We start from the raw sequence: 24,801 nt of genomic DNA, 5'->3' as shown, positions 1-24,801 counted from the left end.
AGAGCCCACCAGCAACAATAGTTAATGCAGAAAGATGCACAGTCAAGGAATGGAGACAGAATTCACCCAGATAACATCTTTTTAGCTCCAGGATCCAGCCATCTCTGCAATTCGTTATACCCAAGGATTTTTCTGTAATCAAACTATTTAATTCTCTTTATAGTTTACAAAAATGCAAAGAATGAAGACAAGCCAGAGACTGGGAAAAATTATCTGCAATACAGTTTATATATAGTATATACCTGCAATACAGGTATATATAGTATACATAATTTACATAGATATAATATACAACAGATGTTTTATGTATATGTATGTAACTAGATAGAGACATATACATACATTTAAAAAGGATAAGTAACCAGAGGAAGGGCTTCCCAGGTGGTATAGTGCAAAAGAATCCTCCTGCCAACGCAGGAGACACAGGAGACGTGGGTTCAATCCCTGGCTCAGAAGATCCCCTGGAGAAGGAAACGGCAACCCACTTCAGTATTCTTGCCTGGGAAATCCCATGGACACAGGAGCCTGGTGGGCTACAGTCCTTGGGGTCATAAAGAGTCGGACATGACTGAGTGACTGATCATGCACAAAAGTGGCAGTTTTAAGACATGGCTCCCAAATTCTTTTATAGTCCTCTCATGAAAGCGAAGTCCATATTTCCTCTTTTGAATCAACTTGTAATTCTAAATATGAATTGTAGCTGAAACTATTAATACCTGTTTCTAAAAACTTTGTTACCCAGCCTATTGAAATGTCAGTTTCTTAGTTTTAAAATGGGGCCAATAAAAATTACAGTTTTCTATAACATTTTTAGATCTCAGCTATGTATTCTCACATGCTCCTACATTCACTGCCACAGGTATAGAACTCTTTTCTTATCTCTGTGGACTCTACACAATTTAATCTTGATTTCACGCAACCAGTTTCTCCAGGGACTAGGGATGGGGAAAATGGGGAGATATTGATCAAAGGATGCAAACTGCCAGAAAAAAGATGAATAAATTCTCAAGATCTAACTATAGTCAGGGCTTATCTGACTTCCCTGGTAGCTCAGACAGCAACAAATTCACCTACATTGTAGGAGACCTGGGGTTTATCTCTGGTCAGTAAGATCCCCTGGAGAAGGGAACAGCTACTCACTCCAGTATTCTTGCCTGGAGAATTCCATGGACAGAGGGGACTAGAGGTTACAGTCCCTGGGGTTGCAAAGAACTGGACGTGACTGATCAACTGAGCACACACACACACAACCATAGGAAACCTTTCAAACAGAAAAGGAACCAAAAATGGGTGAAATGCTTCAACAGGTATCCCCCAGAAAGAAGATATACAGAGAGTTGCCTGGTTGCCTAGTGGTTAGGATTCCAGGCTTTCACTATCATGGCCCAGGTTCAATCTCTGGTCAGGGAACTAAAAACCTGCAAGTCACACAGCCAAAAAAAAAAAACCACAGATATCCAAATAATCAATAAGCATATTTAAAAAGTATTCACCATTGTTACATATCAGGTAAATGCAAATTAAAACCAGAAACAGGATAACAGTACATTCTGTGTTGAACAGCTAAAAATTAGAAAGTGCTATTTAGGCATGTGGAACAGTTAGGACCTTCATTCATTGCTTTTAGGATTATAAGTGGAATTGCTTTTGAAAAACTGGAATACCTACCAAAAGTCTATCCTATGATTCAGTAATTTCATTCTTATATTCAAAGTATGTAACAAGAGACATAATTTCATAGTCTGCCAAAATAGCAATTAAGAGGCAAATTAGACATTGAAAAAAGAAGCCAAATATGTAACTGTACATATTGTATCTTAACATTTACATGAAGATCAAGAACAAGCAAATTTAATAAATTATAATCAAAGCCAAAATTGTGGAGCAACATATTTTAATATTTTTTTTTATTTGGCTGCACTAGGTCTTAGTTGCATTATGCAGGATCTTTAGTTGTGGCATATGAGATCTAGTTCCCTGACCAGGGATCAAACCCCAGCTCCCTGCACTGGCAGGCATATTATTAGCCACTGGACCACCAGGAAAGTCCCCAGAGCAATTATTGAGAAAGCAGATAAATGAACTTTCTGAAATCCTGGAAAAGTTCTGTTTGTCACAGTATTTAGTGTAAAATTTCATCAAGCTGTACACTTAAGATTAGCACACTTTGGACCATTTAGATGACAATAACCCTGATCCAAACTGGAGCCAACTCTATGCAGTCAACAGATGTGCCAGAGGGCCTGTAATATCAGCAAAATTACAATGCAAGAACTTGCCAGAAAAATCCAAGAAGCTGTGTATGGCCATGATGGAGAAATTTATGGAGGGGTCTATGGAGTGGCTGCCTCTGAGATAATGAAAGTCAAGCACTTTGTGTTCTACTTTGAGCCAGTGTTGATCAGTGAGTCCAATAATTAGGAAAAAAGCTGGAAATTGAAGGTTGGCAGGCCCCGATGCATCTGTCTCCCTGTCTCATTGCCCCCACAAACTCAGAATAATGGTTTCTTCCCTCTGCCTTCCAATTCTCACACAAACTCTTACTTTAGACAACTCAAACCTGGAACTAGATAAAGAACTGACTCTGGGAAATGCAGTCCCAGCCACGTCCAAAGTACCACAACATATGACAGCTCAACCAACTTTACTTGTAGCTTTCCTGTTGCAAGGTCTCTTTTATAAAAGTTCAAAATATTGGGTCCAATTCCCAGTCATAAGTAAGGATAAAGAACAAAATACAAAAATACCATAACAGATGAGACTCTTCTATCAAGGCTTTTGCACTTATTGATTTCCACTGGATTACTTATTAGACAGGGAAAGCTTTTAATGGTAAAAACTAATAATGTTTTTGTAAAAAAAAAAAAAGAGAGAGAGAGAGGCGGGGGCTGGGGAATAGTGGGTAGGCAATTTCCAGTTTCCACCATACTAGATCAAATGAAATTACCATTTACCAAAGAAACCATAAATACTTGAATGTCGATACCACAATGACTGCACACTTAGAGAACAGAGAATTAATTGGTAGCTAATAATAATAATAAAAGGTCACTCATGCCTACATATTAAAAAAAAATACTTTAAATGCCTGATGGGTCCAGAAAACTCTGTAATAGAAATAACATTTACATCTGAACCATAATAAAAGCACCTCATAATAAAACATATGTGGCTAAAGCTGAAAGGTATTAGAGGAAATTTATCACCTTAAACATTCATATCAGAAAATTAAACTGGAAATCAATGATCAAGCAGTAGCCCACTTTAAGGGTGAGGCACTAATCTTTGCTTTGAGTATGAATTTTCTTAGAACACAATAAGTGATGGTCATGGAGGTATTACCACATGATTTACATACACAGAGTTTCTCTCAGTTATGGGTTTTTCCAAAAGATGAGTGACAATTTCTTACATTCATAGGGTGTCTTCACAGTGTGAGATCTCACATGCTCCCTAAGCTTTGAAAAAGCATTAAAGACATTCCCTCATTCCTTACTTTATACATTTTCTCTGGTGTGAGTTTTCACATGTCTTCGAAAGTAAGCGGGACAAACAAAGGCTTTCCCACATTCCTTACATTCATAGGGCTTCTCACCAGTGTGGCTTCTTACATGTCTTCGAAAGGATGAAGGACAACTGAAAGCTTTCCCACATTCCAGACATTCAAAGGGCTTCTCTCCAGTGTGCATCCTTGTATGGACAGTCAGGTATGAAGAATGGCGAAAGGCTTTCCCACATTCCTTACATTCATAGGGTTTCTCCCCAGTGTGTGTTCTCATGTGGATCCTAAGGGCTGAGGGGTAAATGAAGGCTTTTCCACATTTCTTACATTCATAAGGTTTCTCTCCAGTGTGAGTTCTTATATGTACCGTCAGATGGGATGAGCTGATGAAGGCTTTCCCACATTCCTTACATTCATAAGGCTTTTCTCCACTGTGAGTTCTTAAGTGTTCAGTGAGGGATGAGGAACGACTGAAGGCTTTCCCACATTCCTTACATTCATACTGCGCCTTTCCAGTGTGATCTCTCACGTGTGCTCGAAAGGACGAAGGGCAACTGAAGGCTTTTCCACATTCTTTACATTCATACGGTTTCTCTCTACTCTGATTTTTCACATGTGTATTCAGGGAAGTGGGAAGATAGAAGGCTTTCCCACATTCTAGGCATTCATAGGGTTTTTCCCCTGTGTGTTTTCTCATGTGGATGCTCAAGGAGGATGGACAGTTGTAGGCTTTCCCACATTCCTTACATTTATAGGGTTTCTCACCTGTATGTGTTCTAACATGTACAGTGAGCTTCGAGGACTCACTGAAGGCTTTCCCACACTCTTGACATTCATAAGGCTTTTCTCCAGTATGAATTCTTATATGTATGATAAGGTGAGAGGAGGAACTGAAGGCCTTCCCACACTCCTTACACTCATATGGCTTATCTCCACTGTGAATTCTTTTGTGTTTGGAGAGTGAGGAGGAACAGCTAAAGGCTTTCCCACACTCCTTACATTCATAAGGCTTATCTCCACTGTGAATTCTTTTGTGTTCTGTGAGGGATGAAGAACAGCTAAAGGTTTTCCCACATTCCCTGCATTCGCAACTTGTCTTTCCTGCATGAATCTTCATATGTGCCCGAAAGAAGGAAGAACAACTGAAGGCTTTGGTACATTCCTTACATTCGTAGGGTTTCTCTTCAGTGGGAGTTTTCATATGCTTCTTAAAACAAGCAAAAAAATGGAAAGCTTTCCCACATTCGTTACACTGATAGGGTTTGCTACCGGTGTGAGACCTAATGTGATTCTTCAGGGATAAATGATCTATGAAGGGCTTTTTACACACACGGCACTCAAAGGCTCTTACTTCGGTAGTACTCTTGAGTATATTAAGGTGTGAAATTTGGCTGAAGGTTTGGCCACACTGATTTTCTTCATTATGTTCGTAGATGTTCTCAACCCCATGAATTCTTTCAAAAATAAAAAGCACATTATTAGTGGCAAGTAAATTTTTACCATTTTCAGTGCCTATGTGTGTTTTTCTGGCCTGTCCAATGATAAGATGAAAGTACTCACATTCTGCTCTAAGACAGACAATATTATGACTGAGTTTTTGACTTAGATTTTTCTGATGGTTGCTTAATGATTTATGTGTCAAACATGGAAGGGCTCAAGTCTCACTTGTGAAAAAAATATCTTATGAAAAGTCTTTAGGAAATTACAATTTTTGACTAAGTTTTAAATTTTTCTTTTTTTTAATACTGTGATATTTAAGATTCATTCCTGAGACACTACTTTTCTCTTATATGAATGGCACTTACCTCAAACGTCTCTTGTGGTTTTTGTTCTGATAATCAATAACATGGTATTCCCAGATTTTATGTAAAATGGACAATGAGGAATCACTCTTTTTGAGTCCTACTACATCGTGTTCATTGGATATTTTTCCATAAGTATCTTGTGGAGCAACTGATTCATTAATTTTAAGTTGAATCTCGAAACCTGAAACAAAATAGCAAAGGCACCCATGAGCAAAGGACTTTGGCAGTACAGCTGGTTCAGGACTTTGGTAATAAGCACATGGTCGAAATAGTAAAGTGACTAGGAATAATCCCATGAATATGGAAACTGATGGCAGCATATATAAGATATTACTAGGAGAATAAAACAAAAAGAAACGGAATGAAACACACATGGCCAAATACTACATTATGAAGACAAAATGTGGTCTTTCCCAAGAACAAGGAACAGGTGAGAGGACTGAAGAAAAGTCAAAATAGTAATCAAGGACTTCCCTGGTGGCACAGTGGATTAAGAATCCACTTGCCAATGTAGGGGACACTGGTTCAATCCCTGGTCCAGGAAGATTCCACATGCCACAGAGCAACAAAGCCAGTGTGCAGTAACTACTAAGCCCACACCCTCGAGCCCATAAGCTGCAAATACTAAGCCCAAGCACTGCAACCAGAGGGCAGTCCTCACTCTCTGCAACTAGAGAAGAGCCCATGCAAAGCAATGAAGATCCAGCACAGTAAAAAATAAATTTTTTTAATAAATAAAATAGTATTCCAAGGTATCTGTGGAAGCTCAGCTTCCTCAGACAAAACAAAGTTTCATTTTGATTTTATGTTATTTTTCCCAAATGTAATATCCCCCAACCACATCAAGTATTCTTGCTTTACTGATGCTCCCCCTGGAGAGACAGTCTTCTCTCCACTGTTTCTAGGTCCTCCTCTTGTTTCCACTGTAAGATCAAATACGGTTTGTGTAGTGGATACCCTGTTCACATAGAAAGCTATATCGCGAGGGAAAACAATGAGTTACCACAAATACTTCTATGAAACAGAGCAAAAACTGCTCTTCTGATACTCTAAAGCAAGTGATAGGGACAGAATAGGATAGTTATACAGGATAGGATAGTTATGCAGAAGTCCCAGTAGTGGATTAGAGATAAAGAGGGAAACCTAGGGAACTTTGACAGACCAGTGGAAGTTCACTTCAGTTCAGTTGCTCAGTTGTGTCCAACTCTGCAACTTTTGAATCACAATACACCAGGCTTCCCTGTCCATCACCAACTCCCAGAGTTCACTCAAACTCATGTCCATCGAGTCAGTGATGCCATCCAGCCATCTCATCCTCTGTCATCCCCTTCTCCTCCTGCCTCCAATCCCTCCCAGCGTCAGAGTCTTTTCCAATGAGTCAACTCTTCACATGAGGTGGCCAAAGTAGTGGAGTTTCAGTTTCAGCATCAGTCCTTCCAATAAACACCTAGGACTGATCTCCTTTAGGATGGACTGGTTGGATCTCCTCGCAGTCCAAGGGACTCTCAAGAGTCTTCTCCAACACTACAGTTCAAAAGCATCAATTCTTCGGCACTCAGCTTTCTTTATAGTCCAACTCTCACATCCATACATGATCACTGGAAAAACCATAGCCTTGACTAGATGGACCTTTGTGGGCAAAGTAATATCTCTGCTTTTCAATATACTATGTAGGTTGGTCATAACTTTCCTTCCAAGGAGTGTCTTTTAATTTCATGGCTGCAATCACCATCTGCAGTTATTCTAGAGCCCCAAAAAATAAAGTGTGACACTGTTTCCACCGTTTTCCCATAAAGTGATGTGACCGGATGCCATGATCTTCGTTTTCTGAATGTTGAGCTTTAAGCCAACTTTTTCACTCTCCTCTTTCACTTTCATCGAGAGGTTTTTTAGTTCCTCTTCACTTTCTGCCATACAGGTGGTGTCATCTGCATATCTGAGGTTATTGATATTTCTCCCAGCAATCTTGATTTCAGCTTGTGCTTCTTCCAGCCCAGCTTTTCTCATGATGTACTCTGTGAAAGTTAATGATGCTCAAAAAGCTATTAGACTGTGGTGGAACAAAGCAGGCTTGTTTAACTATAATGCCATTTATAAAAGCAAAAGATATGTCCCAGGTTATTAGGTGAAATAAAAATGTCACCACCCTTCTACTGATTTGAATAAGTGCTATGACAATGTAGCACCAGTGGTCAAAACTCTGCCTGCCAAAGCAGGATTCACAGGTTCAACCCCTATGCTGAGAAGATCCTCTGAAGTAGAAAATGGCAACCCACTCCACCATTCTTACTTGGAAAATTCCATGGACAGGAGAGTCTGGTGGGCTATAGTCTATGGGATCAAAGAGTCAGACATGACTGAGCATGCATGCACACATGACAATTCTAGTTTGACCACACAGGGTCAGACATTCTTGTGCCTGATACAATGGAGGAACTAGTGATGTAAGCCTGAAATCAACTCAAAGAAGGCAGTCTTTTTCCCCTCCCCCACTTTCCTTTGACAATAAAATTATAGCCCACTTAATCCTCAGTGCAGGGCTCCCTCACCTATCCACTTAGATCTCTTGCAAGCATCTTATACTAATAAATCTACTTTTTGCCTATCAGTTTGCTTTTTGCTGTTCCTTTTGCACTGAAATACAAAGAATCTCACCATCATTAAGGCCAGAAACCAGGTATGTGATCTCAGTTGGAAGACCATGGGTTTTGGCAAGGATGAAGTTCCAGCCTCATGAGTTCAAGTCCCAAACTGGATTTTGGCCCAAGTTCGAGTCCTGGAACATGAGTTCAAACTCTGACACACGGGTTCAAGTCCCAATCTGAAGTGAACTGTTCACAGGTGTGAGTTTAACTGCAACAAAATATCTAATTTAATTTTAAGGGGATGGGGCAGTCTGATGAATAGAACTGATCTGATATTCACACATAGACCTCAATATTATTAGAAGCTGGTCCAATACTCCCAGGCAGGATATGTTGTTCTCCTGTTGAAGATAAATAATCTCTGAATACCAATTTTAGACAAGGTTACTCTAATACCATGATAAAATGAAACAAAATAAGGCTATTTCATGATTCAGCCTAGGGGCAAAGTATTACTAGAATTTCCCCTGCTTTCTATCAGCATCCAATCTAAAATGAACACCCGTGAACTAGGGTGACAGTGGCCCTCAAAAATTCATATCTAAATAGACCAATAGAACAGAATAGAGAGTCTAGAAATAGACCCACATAAATATAGTCAACTTACCTTTGACAAAGTTTCAAAGGCAATACAGAAATACAATAGAGAAAAAAATAAGTCCAACAAATGGTGCTAAAACAACTACTAGACATTAAGGTACATTAAAATATATATATCTTGACATAGACTTGCAAAAAATTAACTCAAGATTCACAGGGAGGCATACAGGGCTTTGGGATAACTGGGGTCCATCAATAGAGAGTAAAAAAATTAGCTCAAAATGGATCACAAATCTAACTGTAAAACGTAAAACTATGGGATTCCTAAAAGACAACAGGGAAAAAATGTAGGTGCCCTAAGATCTAGTGATTTGTTAGATATGTGAAAATTAATCAAGGAAAACTTCACTAAATGGAGTTGAGAGGCCAGAAGAGGAAGTTTTCATCTAATCCTTTACAACATTAATTACAGGGAGAATTGTCCATCAGAGACCCCAACAAGAATCACCAATTATAATCCTAACAGGAAAAGATGTACATCACATCTCCTATCAGAAATCACTACTCCAGCACCTCAGCCATCATCACCCTGAACTCTCACCTTTATCCAGTGGACTTTTATCCAAAACAACCTCTCCCAATTTCTTCATTTTTCTCTACAATATTACATTCTTCTCCATTGTTCTGTGGACTTGCCTATGGCTTTTGTTATAGCTTTCTTATCTCAAATTGCAATTCCCTTGCTATTCCCAAGTAAACCATTTTTTTGTTGGTAAAATAACTTTTTATTTTTAAAGCCAATAAGTAACCTGAAAAGCACAATTCATGAAAGAAGAACTGATAAGCTGGTCTTCATTAATATTAAAAATTTTTGCTCTGAGTAAAACACTGTCAAGAAAATGAAAAGACATGCCACATACTTGGAGAAAATATTGGCAAAAGACATGTGTGATAAAGAACTATTATCCAAAATATACACAGAAGCCTTAAAACTCAACAATAAGTAAATAACTTGATTTTTTTTTAATAGGCCAAAGTGAGAATATACAATGGAGAAAAAGTCTCTTCAGCAAGTGGTATTGGGAACACTAGACAGTTTCATGTGTATCAAGGAAACAACACACCCTCACATCATACACAAAACTATACTCTGCCAGGAGCCAGCACGGGAGAGCCCATCCATGACAAGGTCATGCGAAGGAGACCGGACAAGCAAGGCTTCAGGACTCAAGGGACTCCCTGGGCCGATCCCACCCATGACAAGGTCATGCGGAAGAGACCTGACGAGCAAGGCGGATCAGGACTCGAGGGACCCCCTGGACCTGCTCGAGCATCTACTCCAAAACCAGAATCTGTCTTACTATTTTATGCCTTTCCCCAACTCTTCTGACATTAACAGGGGGTTATCCCCGACCAACTTTTTCTGGAAAAAGTCAACTTAGGGCTCTGGTTGATAAATCTCCTGGGCGTAAAAGGAGTATTTCAATTCAAACCCCCTGTTAGCATTCTAGCTTACTTGGCAGGTTTATCCAGACTCTTACAACAATGTTGAGCCAATGCCTGCTGCCAAATTCCCACATCCCTTATCCATTGTGTTCCTGGGAGTGCATACAGTTAAGATGTAGAAAAAACAAGTAGTAGCCTTAGCATTAGCAACATTAGACTTTGGGTTAATAAGTTCTTTCTTTGCTGTAACCTACTGAATCTTGGCTACATAAAACTGTAACTCTATACTTTAAGGGTAATGCGGGCTAAGGAATTTAACAAAAAACATTTCAAGGGAAAGTAAGTGTTTTAGCTGACCAACCTTTATCAAAAAGGGGTCATAAAATGTCAACAGGCCTCCGGGCCAGAAGATAATGTACAAAAAAGACCCTTGTTTATGAAATGGTATGCAGGAAGAAACCTGGTATGGATAAAAGTTAAAACTGATGGAATATTGAGCTGACTCTGCATTTTTCACTTTGCTCAATGTATAACTCAGGGTATAAAAGCTCCCTCTGAGACGGGCCTCGCTCACCAAAGCTTGGTCTCCCCATGTCATTCTTTCTCTCTCTTTCCCTTTTCTTTTCAGGTTGATCCCCTGGAGCGCAGGGGCCCTCTGAGTTCACTTTCCTGCCTGGGCTTCTAAGACCCACTCGAGAAGGTGCCCAAGGTGGGGCACCTTCAGCTACTTGAGAGGGCGCCTGTGGCTTACGTGAACAGAGCAAGTCTCGTGCTGGGGCTTTTTTGGCTTTCTGCGTAAACCAAGGAATATCAACCTCTTTCTCTCCTCTATTTTTGGGACTGGAAAAGGTCCCATCCCAAAGAAAGGCAATGCCAAAGAATGCTCAAACTACCACACAATTGCACTCATCTCACATGCTAGTAAAGTAATGCTCAAAATTCTCCAAGCCAGGCTTCAGCAATACGTGAACCGTGAACTCCCTGATGTTCAAGCTGGTTTTAGAAAAGGCAGCAGAACCAGAGATCAAATTGCCAACATCCGCCTGATCATGGAAAAAGCAAGAGAGTTCCCCAGAAAAACATCTATTTCTGTTTTATTGACTCTGCCAAAGCCCTTGACTGTGTGGATCACAATAAACTGTGGAAAATTCTGAAAGAGATGGGAATACCAGACCACCTGACCTGCCTCTTGAGAAATCTGTATGCAGGTCAGGAAGCAACAGTTAGAACTGGACATGGAACAACAGACGTTCCAAACAGGAAAAGAAGTATGTCAAGGCTGTATATTGTCACCCTGCTTATTTAACTTCTATGTAGAGTACATCATGAGAAACGCTGGACTGGAAGAAACACAAGCTGGAATCAAGATTGCCAGGAGAAATCTCAATAAGCTCAGATATGCAGATGACACCACCCTTATGGCAGAAAGTGAAGAGGAACTAAAAAGCTTCTTGATGAAAGTGAAAGTGGAGAGCAAAAAAGTTGGCTTAAAGCTCAACATTCAGAAAACAAAGATCATGGCATCTGGTCCCATCACTTCATGGGAAATAGATGTGGAAACAGTAGAAACAGTGTCAGACTTTATTTTGGGGGGCTCCAAAATCACTGCAGATGGTGACTGCAGCCATGAAATTAAAAGACGCTTACTCCTTGGAAGAAAAGTTATGAGCAACCTAGACAGCATATTCAAAAGCAGAGACATTACTTTGCCAACAAAGGTCCATCTAGTGAAGGCTATGGTTTTTCCTGTGGTCATGTATGGATGTGAGGGTTGGACTGTGAAGAAGGCTGAGCGCCGAAGAATTGATGCTTTTGAACTGTGGTGTTGGAGAAGACTCTTGAGAGTCCCTTGGACTGCAAGGAGATCCAACCAGTCCATTCTGAAGGAGATCAACCCTGGGATTTCTTTGGAAGGAATGATGCTAAAGCTGAAGCTCCAGTACTTTGGCCACCTTATGAGAAGAGTTGACTCATTGGAAAAGACTGTGATGCTGGGAGGGATTGGAGGCAGGAGGAGAAGGAGACAACTGAGGATGAGATGGCTGGATGGCATCACAGACTCGATGGATGTGAGTCTGAGTGAACTCCAGGAGATGGTGATGGACAGGGAGGCCTGGCATGCTGTGATTCATGGGGTCGCAAAGAGTTGGACACGACTGAGCGACTGAACTGAACTGAACTGAACTGAACTGAATATAAACTTGAGATTTACCTTAATAATGATGTGTCAATATAGGTTCATCAACTGTAATGAATATACTACTCTGGCAGAAGGCAGTGCATTTATGGGAAATCTTTGTACTTGCCAGTTAATTTTGCTGTGAGTGTACAAACTGCCCTAAAAAAAAATAGAGTGTACTGGAAAAAAAAAATCCATGGCCACCGAGAATTCAGAACATTACTTTATTTGGAAATAGATATTTACATATGTAATCAAGTTAACATAAAGTTATACTCGATTGGGGTAAGGCCTAAATGCAATGGCTCATGTCCTTACAAGGACAGAAAGATGTAGAGACAAAGGACAAAGGCCCTATGAAGATGGAGGCAGAGATTAGAGTGATATGGCTACCAACCAAGGACCTCCAGCAACAACCAAAAGCTAGGAAGAGACAAGGAGGGATTTTTTCCTGAGCCTTCAGAAGGATCATGACACCTTGATTTCAGACTTCCAATCTCTTGAAATTTAGAAGAGTAAATTTCACACTTCCCTGGTAGTACAGGTGGTACAGAAGATGCCTGCCAAGGCAGGAGACACAGGTTCTATCCCTAGTTCAGGAAGATTCCACATGCCATGGAGCAGTTAAGCCCGTGCACCACAACTACTGAAGCCCTCGCACCTAAAGCGTGGGCTCCCCAACAACAGAACCCACCACTGTGAGAAGCCCATGCACCCCAACAAAGAGCAGCCCCGCTCACTGCAACTAGAGAAAGCCCAAGTGCAGCAAAGACCTAGCAGAGCCTAAATAAATAAAATAGTTGTCTAGCTATAGAATAAAACTGGGGAGTAGAGATAGAGGAAGTTTTTTTAAAAAGTAAAAGAGTAAGTTTCTGTTGTTCCTAGCTACCCAGTTTGTGGCACTTTGTTATGAAAGGCCTAGGAAAACAGAACAGCCTATTGTCACAGACCTACCCCTAAATCATTCAACCTAAGTATATAAATCCTATAATATTTACTTTCTAACACACTGCATTGTTCCCCATGACATGTGTTTCTCCCTCACTGCTCCAAGGAATAAACCCAACTTGTTAAACTGGTGGTCTTTGGGTACAGGGAATTAATAGCAGTAAAATTCTCAAAAGGTCCCAAACCACCAATTTTCTCCCTGTCCCCCAAAGTGACCCCTGAAGCCTGTGCCCACACCATACACACTTAATAAGCCTTGAGGATTCTGACCACAAAAAAACAGGAAAAGCAGGTTCAATATATATGTTTATTTTCTTTCTTTTCCTCATGTTAATTTCATATTTATCTTCTCCATTACTGAAGCATTTTGAATACAATGACATCTTATTGTCTATAGTATATATTCAAAAGGGTTTGATACAAATTCATCCTCAAAAAAATGCTTTAAGAATGAAAGAATGACTGAATGAAGAAATATAATGCTTTCAGTACCCTGAGAGAAAGTGAAAACTTTACAACCCTGAGAAAATGAAAACTCTGCATTCAGTGCCAATGGCAAAATGGGTAAGGAAACTTTCACTAATTCTTTTGCTTGTTTTATATTGGTGAAATACTTTAACAATACATATGTTTATTTTCATGGTGAAGCCACTAGACTCCACTAGCTCCTTGGGGTCAGTGACCATGTCTGTCTTATTTAACAATTTATTCCAGTTTCTCAACCCAAATCCTAGAACAAGGGCAATTTATAAGATAAAGCTGCTTTCTAAATAACAGAACGTTGGAGGAATGTTACCATCCTTACCTAATGAGGCCAGGTTCCGGAAGTTTTCTAGCATCACATCTCTGTAGAGGTTTCTCTGAGCGAGATTCAGCAGAGCCCACTCCTCTTGGGTAAAGTCCACAGCCACATCCTCGAAGACCACTGTGTCCTAAAACATTCCACATACTTTGTTCAGAAAGGTACCAACTCCCCCAGCATGTGCAGGAGGGTGAATGAGGCTGACACTACTGGGGAACTGAGAATCAACTCACAGGAAGTTCAGAAGATTCTTTTCTCCCAAATACCTACCCTAGGATTCAGTCATCAGATCTTTCTCGTTCTATCTAAGCATCCTGACTGATCAAATTCTGTCTCATAGATTTAACAACATTTTTGAAACACTAAATTTATCTTTCCACTGTTTGATGGTGACCAGTTCCATTCTTACAATAATCAAAAACATCCAGAACATATTGCAGAAATGAGAAATGCTCTAAAAATGAAATAATTTCCACACTGAAAGAAGCAAAAATCCCTTGTTAGAGGGACTTCCCTGGAGGTTCAGGGCTTAAGACTGTGCTTTCCATTGCAGGGGATGTGGGTTCAATCCTTGGTTGAGGGGCTAAGATCCCACATGCCTTGGGGCCAAAAAACCAAAACAGAAAACAGAAAAAACAACTGTAACAAAACATTTTACTGTAAAATAGAAAAACTATTGTAACAAAAAAAAACTATTAAAAAAAAATCCTTGTTACAGAAACAAGTTCACCTGCTTCCTTATTCCCCACCATAGCAATCAGCACAACACAAAACACTAGATAAAATTTGGATGAGGTTTAAATCCCCAAGAGACAAGGACCTTTTCTTTTTTCTTTTTTCCCTCCATACACCTGGAGCCCAGAAGTCAGCAAGAAGCACAACATTCAACCCAGGCCCACAGTCAGTCATATTTTCTTACACTCTAGGCCCAGGAGCTGTAAATTATAGAACATGAACTAAAATCAGCCTATCACCTGTTTATATAAGTAAAGTTTTACTGGAACACAATAAAATATTTATACACTGTATATGCCTGCTTTCACACTAAAATGGCAGAACTGATAGGAAATCCCTGTCAGTCCAATGGTTAGGACTCCATGCTTTCACTGCTGAGGGCACAGGTTCAATTCTTGGTCAGGGAAATAAGACCCCACAAGCTGCCCAAAACAAACAAAAAACAATAAAATGCCAGAACTGAGTAAAATAGAAACTATGGCCTAAAATGCTTACTATGTGACCCAGTGTAGGAATAGGTTGTTGATCTCTGGTCTAAATTTAGGACATAGATAACCTGATGGAATTGAAATATTTTTTTGGAGAATTATTAGCTCTTACTTACCTGTATCACATTTTTCTGTAACTCAGCAGCTGTTCTCTCTTCCTCCATGTTCCCTTCATGAAGAAAGACAGAGTATTGAGATGTTACAGCTGAGACAGGAGAAAGAAGACATGAGAATCTGGGTGTCCCCATGGTCTCCACAATCAAGACTGTGGATTCGGCAGCACATCTGTTATGAGTGATTATTCTCCTCAAAACACACACACACACACACACACATGCAAAGCCCCTGCACACCCAAGCAAATACACATTGATCTTGTGAGAAAATGGAACAAGAAAAAATAATAATAATAGTAACTTACTTACAAAACAGAAAGAGACTCACAGACATAGAGAAGGACATTATGGTTGCCAGGGGAAAGGACAGGGGAAAGGGATAGTTAGGGAGTTTAGAATGGACATGTACACACTCCTATATTTAAAGTGGATAACCAACAAGGGCCTACTGTGTAGCACATGCAACTCTGTTCAATGTTATGTGGAGGCCTGGATGGGAGGAGAGTTTAGGGAAGAATGGATACATGTATATGTATGGCTGAGTGTCTTAGTTGCTCACCTGAAACTATCACAACACTGTTAATTAGCTACACCCCAATACAAAATAAAAAGGGTTTTGGTTTTTTTTTTTAAGTTGGAGCAATTTTATCTCCTCCAGAGCTAGAAACAGTTCTCTCACTCTTGTAGATCATAAAAAAAAAAAAAAAGGTTTAAGAGTCCATTTTGTGAGTCAGCCGGAGTCTAAAAAATTTGGCTGTCAATTTACCCATGATAATGAAAACATTAAAAATATAGGAGAATGCCTTCAGTAGTAAGAATATACATTCCATCTCAAAGGAAAGCGTGACTTGTACGCCAGATCTCCAGGGGTTCCAGACCCAATTTCTGCACTGCCTGGCTGGCCAACATGTATTACTACTCAATCTCTAACTATGAGATCTTCCCCCTCCGAGGGCTGCAGGGTCTCCAAAACCTGGTTTTTGAGAAACAGCACTACTGACTGAATTTTACATGCAGGTGGCAGAGAAGACATCTCATGTTAAATTTTGCCTGTACAGGAGATATAGTCACAGCATAACAAGAATACCTGAAGTGAAGTTGGCATATGTGTCATCTCTGACAGTAACATCCACAGCACTAGTGCATAAATTTCAAATAATGAAAACACAGCAGTCTCTCTCACTTCAGTGGACCATATATGTATTGTAGAGCCAATAGAAACTTAAGTCACTTAGACATGTGCTCAGTGTTATCCAATTAGAAAGCTAAGGGAGGGTGTGTATCCAGGTGTATTTACCTTCAAAGCTAAATGCCCAAAGAGTGTGTTTCTGAACATATACCTTATAATATAGTTGTCAGTGAGGCCCCTATGCCCTAACATTACTGGGGTTTAGCCTAGAATGCTGTCGGGCACACTATGGAGAGTAAACAAATAAAGTATTCCCTTCGACTGTTTTATCTTTGAGCTCCTTCTCTTTTTTTATTAACTTATTTTTAATTGGAGGGAAGACTTTTCAGAGTCCCTTGGACAGGAAGGAGATCAAACCAGTCAATCCTAAAGGAAATCAACCCTGAATACTCATTGGAAGGATTGATGCTGAACCTTCAATACTTTGGCCATCTGATGCAAAGAACCAACTCATTGGAAAAGACTCGGAGGCTGAGAAAGATTCAGGGCAGGAGGAGAAGGGGATGACAGAAGATGGATGTCAGCTGGATGGCATCACTGACTCAATGGACATGAGTCTGAGCAAACTCCGGGAGATAGTGAGGGACAGGGAAGCCTGGCATGCTGCAGTTGGACACAACTTAGCAACTGAATGCTTCCCTGGTAGCTCAGCTGGTAAAGATCTGCCTGCAATGCGGGGGAGACCTGGGTTCAATCCCTGGGATGGGAAGATGCGCTGGAGAAGGAAATGGCTACCCACTCCAATATTCTGGCCTGGAGGATTCCATGGACTGTATAGTCCATGGGGTCGCAAAGAGTCGGACACGACTGAGCAACTTTCACTTTCACTAGTGACTGAACAACAAATGCTTTACAATGTTATGTTGGTTTCTTTTATATATCCATGTGAATCAGCTACAAATTACATATATTCCCTCCCTCTTGAGTCTCCCTCTCACCCATGTCCATCCCACCCCTCTAGGTTGTAACACAGCAGCAAGCTGAGCTCCCTGTGCTATACAGCAGCTTTCTACTATCCGTTGTACACATGGTAGCATATATATGTCAATACTACTCTCGCAATTCATCCCACCGTCTCCTTCCTCCACTGTATCCACAAGTCCATTCTCTACATCTGCATCTCTATTCCTGCCCTTGAGCTCCTTCTCTTGACTAAGCCCTATGTCTTCAACAAGGATGCTCCCCTTAAGGTCCCTACCTCCTGCTCCTTCATCTCATATTTATTTAGGTAATATTTGCCCTGTCCAACTATGTGCAGTCATAGGAGACACAGCACTAAGCAAAACAGAAAAACCCTAAAGTACTTGAGTCTTATAATTGTTTTAAGGAGGACCAGTAAATTACCAAAATATTATCAGGTGATGGTATATGCTATATAAAAATATATCACATTATAGGGATAAGGAGATACACACACATTTATCTTTAGCAAGTCAGGACCACTTACGTGACAGGGTAGAAGCAGGAAATTAAAACAACTGTTTTAGGACTTCCCTGGTGGTCCAGTGGTTACGAATCTGCAGGGGACAGGGGTTTGATCCCTAGTCCAGAAAGATTTTACATGCCACAGGGCAACTAAGCTGTGCACCACAACTGCTGAGCCAGCACTCTAGGGCCCTCACACTGCAACTGCTAAGCTCACATGCTGCAACTACTGCAGCCCACACACCTAGAGTCTGTGCTCTGCAGTAAGAAGCCAACACCATGAGAAGCCCACGCACTGCAAAGAAGAGCAGCCCCCACTCGCTACAACTAAAGAAAACCCATGCTTGGCAATGGAGACCCAGTGCAACCAAAAATAACTTTTTAAGAATAAATAAATAGAACAACTGTTTCAAATAACACAAAAAATCAATGGCTGGTGTGGCACATACATTTATGCACAACTGACCCTCAAACAATTGCAGGGGTTGGGGTACCAACCCTCCAGCAATGGAAAATCTGAGTTTAACTCATAGTCAGCCCTCAGTATCCAAGGATTCAACCAATGGCCCATCCTGTATTTAATAGTGAAAAAAAAAAATCTGCATATAAGTGGACACATGCATTTCAAACCTATGTTGTTCAAGGGTTAATTGTATTTATAAATATCATCAGTTCCTATAGAAGAAAAATTAGTAATTATAGGCTAACCATTGATGTATAATGGCAGAAAAAGAACCACATAAAGGTGTAAATATATATATATATATGACAAAGTTAATGATATTTTTTGGAGAGGGAAATGGAAACCCACTCCAGTACTTTTGCCTGGAGAATCCCATGGACAGAGGAGCCTGGCAGGCTACCGTCCACAGGGTTGCAAGAGTCAGACACTACTTAGTGACTAAACCACCACCCATGATATTTTTAAAAACTTAAAACAGAATCAGAAAAGCTAAAATGGCAACACTACCCAAAGCAACCTACATATTTATTGCCATCCCTATCAAATTACCCATGACATTTTTTACAAAACTAGAACAAATAATACTAAAATTTATATGAAATCATAAAAGACCCAGAATTGCCAAAGCAATCCTGAGGAAAAAGAATGAAGCAAAAGGCATAACCATCCCAGGCTTCAGACTACTACAAAACTACAGTAATCAAAACAGTGTGGTATTTGCACTCACACAAAAAAAAGAAAAAAAAAAAAAAACAGGCATACAGATCAATGAAACAGAATAGAGAGCCCAGAAACAAACTCATACTCCTGTGGTCAATTAATCGTCAACAAAGGAGGCAAGAATATACAATGGGCAAAAGATAATCTCTTCAGCAAGTGGGTGCTGGGAAAGCTGGACAGCTGCATGTAAATCAAAGAAATTAGAACACACTCTCTCCCATGGAAAAAAAGGGAATCCTACTACCTGTTGGTAGGAATGTAAACCGGTACAACCATTTTGGAGAACAGTATGCAAGGTTCCTTAAAAAACTAAACACAGAACTACCATATGATGCAAAAATCCCACTCCCGGGCATATATCTGGAGTAAAGCAATTCAAAAAGATACACGCATCCCTATGTTCAAAGCAGCACTATTCACAACAGTGAAGTCAGGTAAACAACCTAAATATCCATCAGTGGAGGAATGAATAAAGAAGATGTGATACATATATAAAATGGAACACTACTCAGCCATTTAAAAAAAGAAAGGAATAATGCTATTTGCAGCAAAACGGGTACAGCCAGAAATTATCACACTAAGTGAAGTAAGTCAGAAAGTGAAAGACAAATATCATATGATATCACTTATATGTGGAATCTAAAATATGGCACAAACAAGCCGATCTACAAAATGGAAAAAGACTCAACAGATATAGAGAACAGATTTGTGGTTACCAAAGGGGAGAGGAGATAGGACAGGGATGGACTAGGAGTCTGGAATTAGTAGATGCAAACTATAGAATGGATAAACAACAAAGTCCTATTGCATAGCGAAGGGAATTATATTCAATATCCTAGGATAGACTATAATGAAAAAGAATATACTATATAAAAAAAGAATGTGTATACATGTATAAGTCATTTTGCTGCAGAGCAGACATTAACACAACATTGTAAATCAACCATTTAGTTCAATTCAGTCGCTCAGTCGTGTCCGACTCTTTGCGACCCCATGAATCGCAGCACGCCAGGCCTCCCTGTTCATCACCATCTCCCAGAGTTCACTCAGACTCATGTCCATCGAGTCCGTGATGCCATCCAACCATCTCATCCTCGGTTGTCCCCTTCTCCTCCTGCCCCCAATCCCTCCCAGCATCACAGTCTTTTCCAATGAGTCAACTCTTCTCATGAGGTGGCCAAAGTATTGGAGTTTCAGCTTTAGCATCATTCCTTCCAAGGAAATCCCAGGGTTGATCTTCAGAATGGACTGGTTGGATCTCCTTGCAGTCCAAGGGACTCTCAAGAGTCTTTTCCAACACCACAGTTCAAAAGCATCATGCCAGCAAATTTGGAAAACTCAGCAGTGGCCACAGGACTGGAAAAGGTCAGTTTTCATTCCAATTCCAAAGAAAGGCACTGCCAAAGAATGCTCAAACTACCACACAATTGCACTCATCTCACATGCTAATAAAGTAATGCTCAAAATTCTCCAAACCAGACTTCAGCAATATGTGAACCGTGAACTCCCTGACGTTCAAGCTGGTTTTAGAAAAGGCAGAGGAACCAGAGATCAAATTGCCAACATCCGCTGGATCTGGAAAAAGCAAGAGAGTTCCAGAAAAACATCTATTTCTGCTTTATTGACTATGCCAAAGCCTTTGACTGTGTGGATCACAATAAACTGTGGAAAATTCTGAAAGAGATGGGAATACCAGACCACCTGACCTGCCTCTTGAGAAATTTGTATGCAGGTCAGGAAGCAACAGTTAGAACTGGACATGGAACAACAGACTGGTTCCAAATAGGAAAAGGAGTACATCAAGGCTGTATATTGTCACCCTGCTTATTTAACTTCTATGCAGAGTACATCATGAGAAACACTGGGCTGGATGAAACACAAACTGGAATCAAGATTGCTGGGAGAAATATCAATAACCTCAGATATGCAGATGACACCACCCTTAAGGCAGAAAGTGAAGAGGAGCTAAAAAGCCTCTTGATGAAAGTTGAAAGAGGAGAGTGAAAAAGTGGACCTAAAGCTCAACATTCAGAAAACGAAGATCATGGCATCCAGTCCCATCACTTCATGGGAAATAGATGGGGAAACAGTGGAAACAGTGTCAGACTTTATTTTTTGGGGCTCCAGAATCACTGCAGATGGCGACTGCAGCCATGAAATTAAAAGACGCTTACTCCTTGGAAGAAAAGTTATGACCAATCTAGATAGCATATTCAAAATCAACCATACTTCAATTTTAAAAAAATAAAGTGAAAAAAGTTAACAAAATAAAACTATAAATACAAAACCTGTTTACATCCAGTCATTAAAGAAAAAAAAAAAAATAGCAGTTTAGAACATACCTACAAAGGAAACAGAAGCTATAGACTTTTATAGACAGGTTCACCAAACAAGCAAAGGATTCATAATTCCATTTTTTTGTTGTTGAGTTGGTGTTTTCATTTGTATTTCCAAGACCAGAAAGGGACTCAAAACTCAAACATATGTGTATTTCTGTACATACACACATACACACACACACAGATGAAAGATCTCATTTGTATACACAGGGGCAAAATATTAAAATATTAAGTACAGTCCAGGAATTAATAATGAAGATAGTAATCACAAACTAAGTTCATTTCCTCCTAGGAATGATGGGTGGTTAAAATGATTTATATAGTTAAAACGATAAATATAATTCACATCAATAGAAAAAGATCATATGACTTATCCCTTTCAATACAAAATAGTGACTGATCTCTATCAATACCCATTGATGATAATAATTTAACCCACTAGGACTAGAAGGAAATAGGCTTTAATTAGAAAATATATATATTATCTACAAACAGCTATAGCAAACATCCTATTTAATAATGAAATGACAGAATTCCCTCTGGGATCAGGAATAAGGCAAGGATGCAACTTATATGCTTTTCTACATTGAACTGAAAATCCTGGCAAATGCACTAAATAAACAAAAGTATAAGATACAAGGAATAAAAAAGAAAACGCTGAAACTGGCATATGATCACACTTCCGGTGTGAAAATTTTAAAAAATCTATGGATAATTGACCAACATTCAGAGCAGCAACTGGCAAACAGCGGTTAAAAAGATACTAAGTAATCAGTTCACTAGTATGTAGCTGAATATAATGTAGCAAACTAACTCCCACAATCAGAGAAAAAGAAAAAACAGGTTAAAATGTATCTCTTGCACCTGGAAGGGAGTTGCAGACGGAGTTAAGCAAACGTCACCCCGCACTCACCGAACAAACCGAAATCCACAGACCAGCACAGAAACGAGGTGGAGGCTCACGTCCCCGTGACCCGAATGGCAAGGATGCTTTTCCTTTCTGGAAAGAGAGCAGAGGATGCTTTTGGAGGCCGATTAAGTACGAGAATGGCTCTTCAACTCTTGCCTGCACCCGATTCACCCCGACTGCTGGACCCTCACAGAGTTCCTGATTCAGTGAGTTTGGGAGCAGCCGCGGCTGCTACAGACCCCGGGAGCGGCGGGGAGCCCAAGCGGCAGCCTTTTGACCACAGATCCCAAGGCCGAGTTCTCCACCTCCCGAGCACCAGACTTTGGGCCGGCTGGGTCGAACTGGGTGGGAAATTTTCTATCAGATTTAGACCGAGATGCAAGAAGACAAGGCCGCCCGCTCGCGCACGCGCAGAAGCGTGCTGCTGCTTCCGGTTTCCGAGCCACGTACAGCGTAAGGGGCGGGGTCTCGGGGGCTGGGAAATTGGGGAGGGCGGTAGCAGCTTCCAGCAGCAAGGGGAGAAGTGCTAGTTTCCTCCAGGGAGAGACGCGTGTGAGTCTTGGAGCCGGGTCAGCCGAGGACTTGGCGCTGGATGACGCTGGACCAGGACCAGGCCCGTGGAGGGGCTTGGTTGGCTAGGCCTGTGGGGCGGAGCTGGGACACGACCAGGCCTAGGGGCGTGGCTTAGTTGAATATTCCCATGTGGGATCTTAGTTTCCCAATCAGGGATTGAACCTCTGTTGCCTGCATTGCAAGACAGAATCTTAACCACATGCTTAACCACTGGACCACCAGAGAAGTCCCGAGGTAGTAGGTTTTTGCTGAGCCCATGTATAACTTTCATCCCTGCCACCGTGGCTACTTTGTTCCGGAGCCCACTGGGGAGACAAGAGCAGCTGGAAAAGGAGGCTTACTGGTATCCACAGAACCAGTTATCCTATCGTCATAGTCACTCTGCAGATACAGAACGGAACCCCCACCCCAAACTTTATTTGCGTGTCAAGATATTCTGCCACACACACATACACCAAGAGGGTGTGAATATGTTTAAAACTTACATTACAAATGGCCCTTGGGTCAGCAAGGTAAAATAACTCTACTTGTGAGTTGCCATCAAACATCCAGTTTTTTAAGACACTTGAGACATATTCTCCACCGTTAATTTCTCTCAGTCTTCCATGGATCTTTCTTGGAGCAATAAAAAGTTCTCAGTGGTGGGATTTACCAACCATATGTTTCCACGGTCTCTCCCACTCTGTCTTTTTCTCCCAACCTTGCCTGTCTCTCTGCTGCTGCTGCTGCTGCTGCTGCTGCTGCTGCTGCTAAGTCACTTCAGCCATGTCCGACTGTTCGCGACCCCATGGACTACAGCCTACCAGGCTCCTCGTCCATGGGATTTTCCAGGCAAGAGTACTGGAGTGGGGTGCCATTGCCTTCTCCGGCCTGTCTCTCTGGGACCGTTAATACTCAACACATCTTTCTCAGTTCTTCATCCCCACTAACCTATTTAGATGGGAACTTTTGACTCAATGAAGAGCCACTATTAGGTTCACACCTGAAAGATTTTTTTCCCCTTCTTTAATCTCTCAGGCTCTGATGTCCTAATATACTAATTTATGTTGGCTTCCCTTAAAGACCCTCCACTCGTGTTTCTCCAGCTCACTAATTAGTTCAGTTTTCTGATTTACTTTTCTCAATAACTGACTTCTCATCTACAGATGTGAGGGAAAGAAAGATCACAATGCCTCTGCAATGGCACAGTTCTGGCAACCCACTCCAGAATTCTTGCCTGGGAAATCGCATGGTCAGAAGGGCCTGGTGGGCTATATAACATGGGATCGCAAAAGAGTCAGACGTGACTTATCAACTAAACAACAACAATCTCAAAGAACTAGAGGCACTATGATCTATTGTTGCAGATTTCATAGTCAAGAGCTTACTCATTCCTTGTACTAATCTCTGAAACACTCCTATCCTCTTAAAAAAATAATTATAAGGGGAATTATTTTGTAAAAAAAAAAAATTAAGGGTTATAAATTCTATCATGTGCCCGCATTTCCTGTGGCCCCCCAACCCAACTGCCATTCTGGCTTCTTTACTTCTGAAATCAGCATACTTCACAGTAGTAGGTCTCTGTTCAGCTTTCTCTAGTATTCCTTTACATCCTGACTCCAAATACCTTTTCACTTTAGTATGACAAAACAATACACCTGGAAGTGTGATGTCACAAGGCTTCACTAACATCCCCTCCTACTTCTTCCAGTTTCTCAACCATAATCTCCAACTCCTTCAACCTCCCTATTCTTCTACTTTGATTCTAGGTGGTGGTGTTGTCCAGTCGCTCAGTCCTGTCCAACTCTTTTCGACCCCATGGACTGCAGCATGCCAGGCTTCCCTGTCCTTCACCATCTCCCAGAGCTTGCTCAAACTCATGTCCATTGAGTTGGTAATGCCATCCAACCATCTCATCCTCTGCTGAACTTTTATATTCACCTGATCTAACCTCCCAAGAGAAATATTTTTATCTCTGGAAAACTTTGTTATCTAAAG

General features: G+C 40.7%; 1 protein-coding gene across 2 annotated transcripts; it reads right to left on the bottom strand.

Annotated features, from left to right (window-relative positions):
- Window positions 1–509: 509 nt before the first annotated feature.
- ZNF699 (zinc finger protein 699) lies at window positions 510–22,683 on the bottom strand. 2 transcript variants are annotated; one of them, XM_040240772.1, is made up of 5 exons: window positions 22,255–22,683; window positions 15,207–15,259; window positions 13,871–13,997; window positions 5,308–5,488; window positions 510–4,956 (listed from the first exon to the last, which is right to left on the bottom strand). In XM_040240772.1, the coding sequence occupies exons 2-5, from the start codon at window positions 15,252–15,254 to the stop codon at window positions 3,498–3,500; spliced, it is 1,815 nt and encodes a 604-aa protein (XP_040096706.1). In that variant the 5' UTR covers window positions 15,255–15,259; window positions 22,255–22,683; the 3' UTR covers window positions 510–3,497. The 2 variants fall into 2 exon arrangements, with proteins under 2 accessions (XP_040096706.1, XP_040096704.1); XM_040240770.1 differs by lacking the exons at window positions 13,871–13,997; window positions 15,207–15,259; window positions 22,255–22,683 and having other exon boundaries at window positions 5,308–5,985.
- Between the last annotated feature and the right edge of the window lie 2,118 nt (window positions 22,684–24,801).

Source organism: Oryx dammah, unplaced genomic scaffold (assembly GCF_014754425.2).
Source record: "Oryx dammah isolate SB20612 unplaced genomic scaffold, SCBI_Odam_1.1 HiC_scaffold_5, whole genome shotgun sequence".
Lineage (NCBI taxonomy): Eukaryota > Metazoa > Chordata > Mammalia > Artiodactyla > Bovidae > Oryx > Oryx dammah.
Note: the sequence above shows the minus strand (reverse complement) of the source record. Positions and strands in the feature narration are given on the sequence as shown.

Bases quoted from the DNA above. Each gene is read 5' to 3' on its own strand.
- ZNF699 (XM_040240770.1), bottom strand. From the start codon at position 5,681: ATGTGTGTTTCATTCCGTTTCTTTTTGTTTTATTCTCCTAGTAATATC. The intron at 4,957-5,307 runs GTAAGTGCCATT...TATTTTTGAAAG, and splicing joins AACCACAAGAGACGTTTGAG to AATTCATGGGGTTGAGAACA.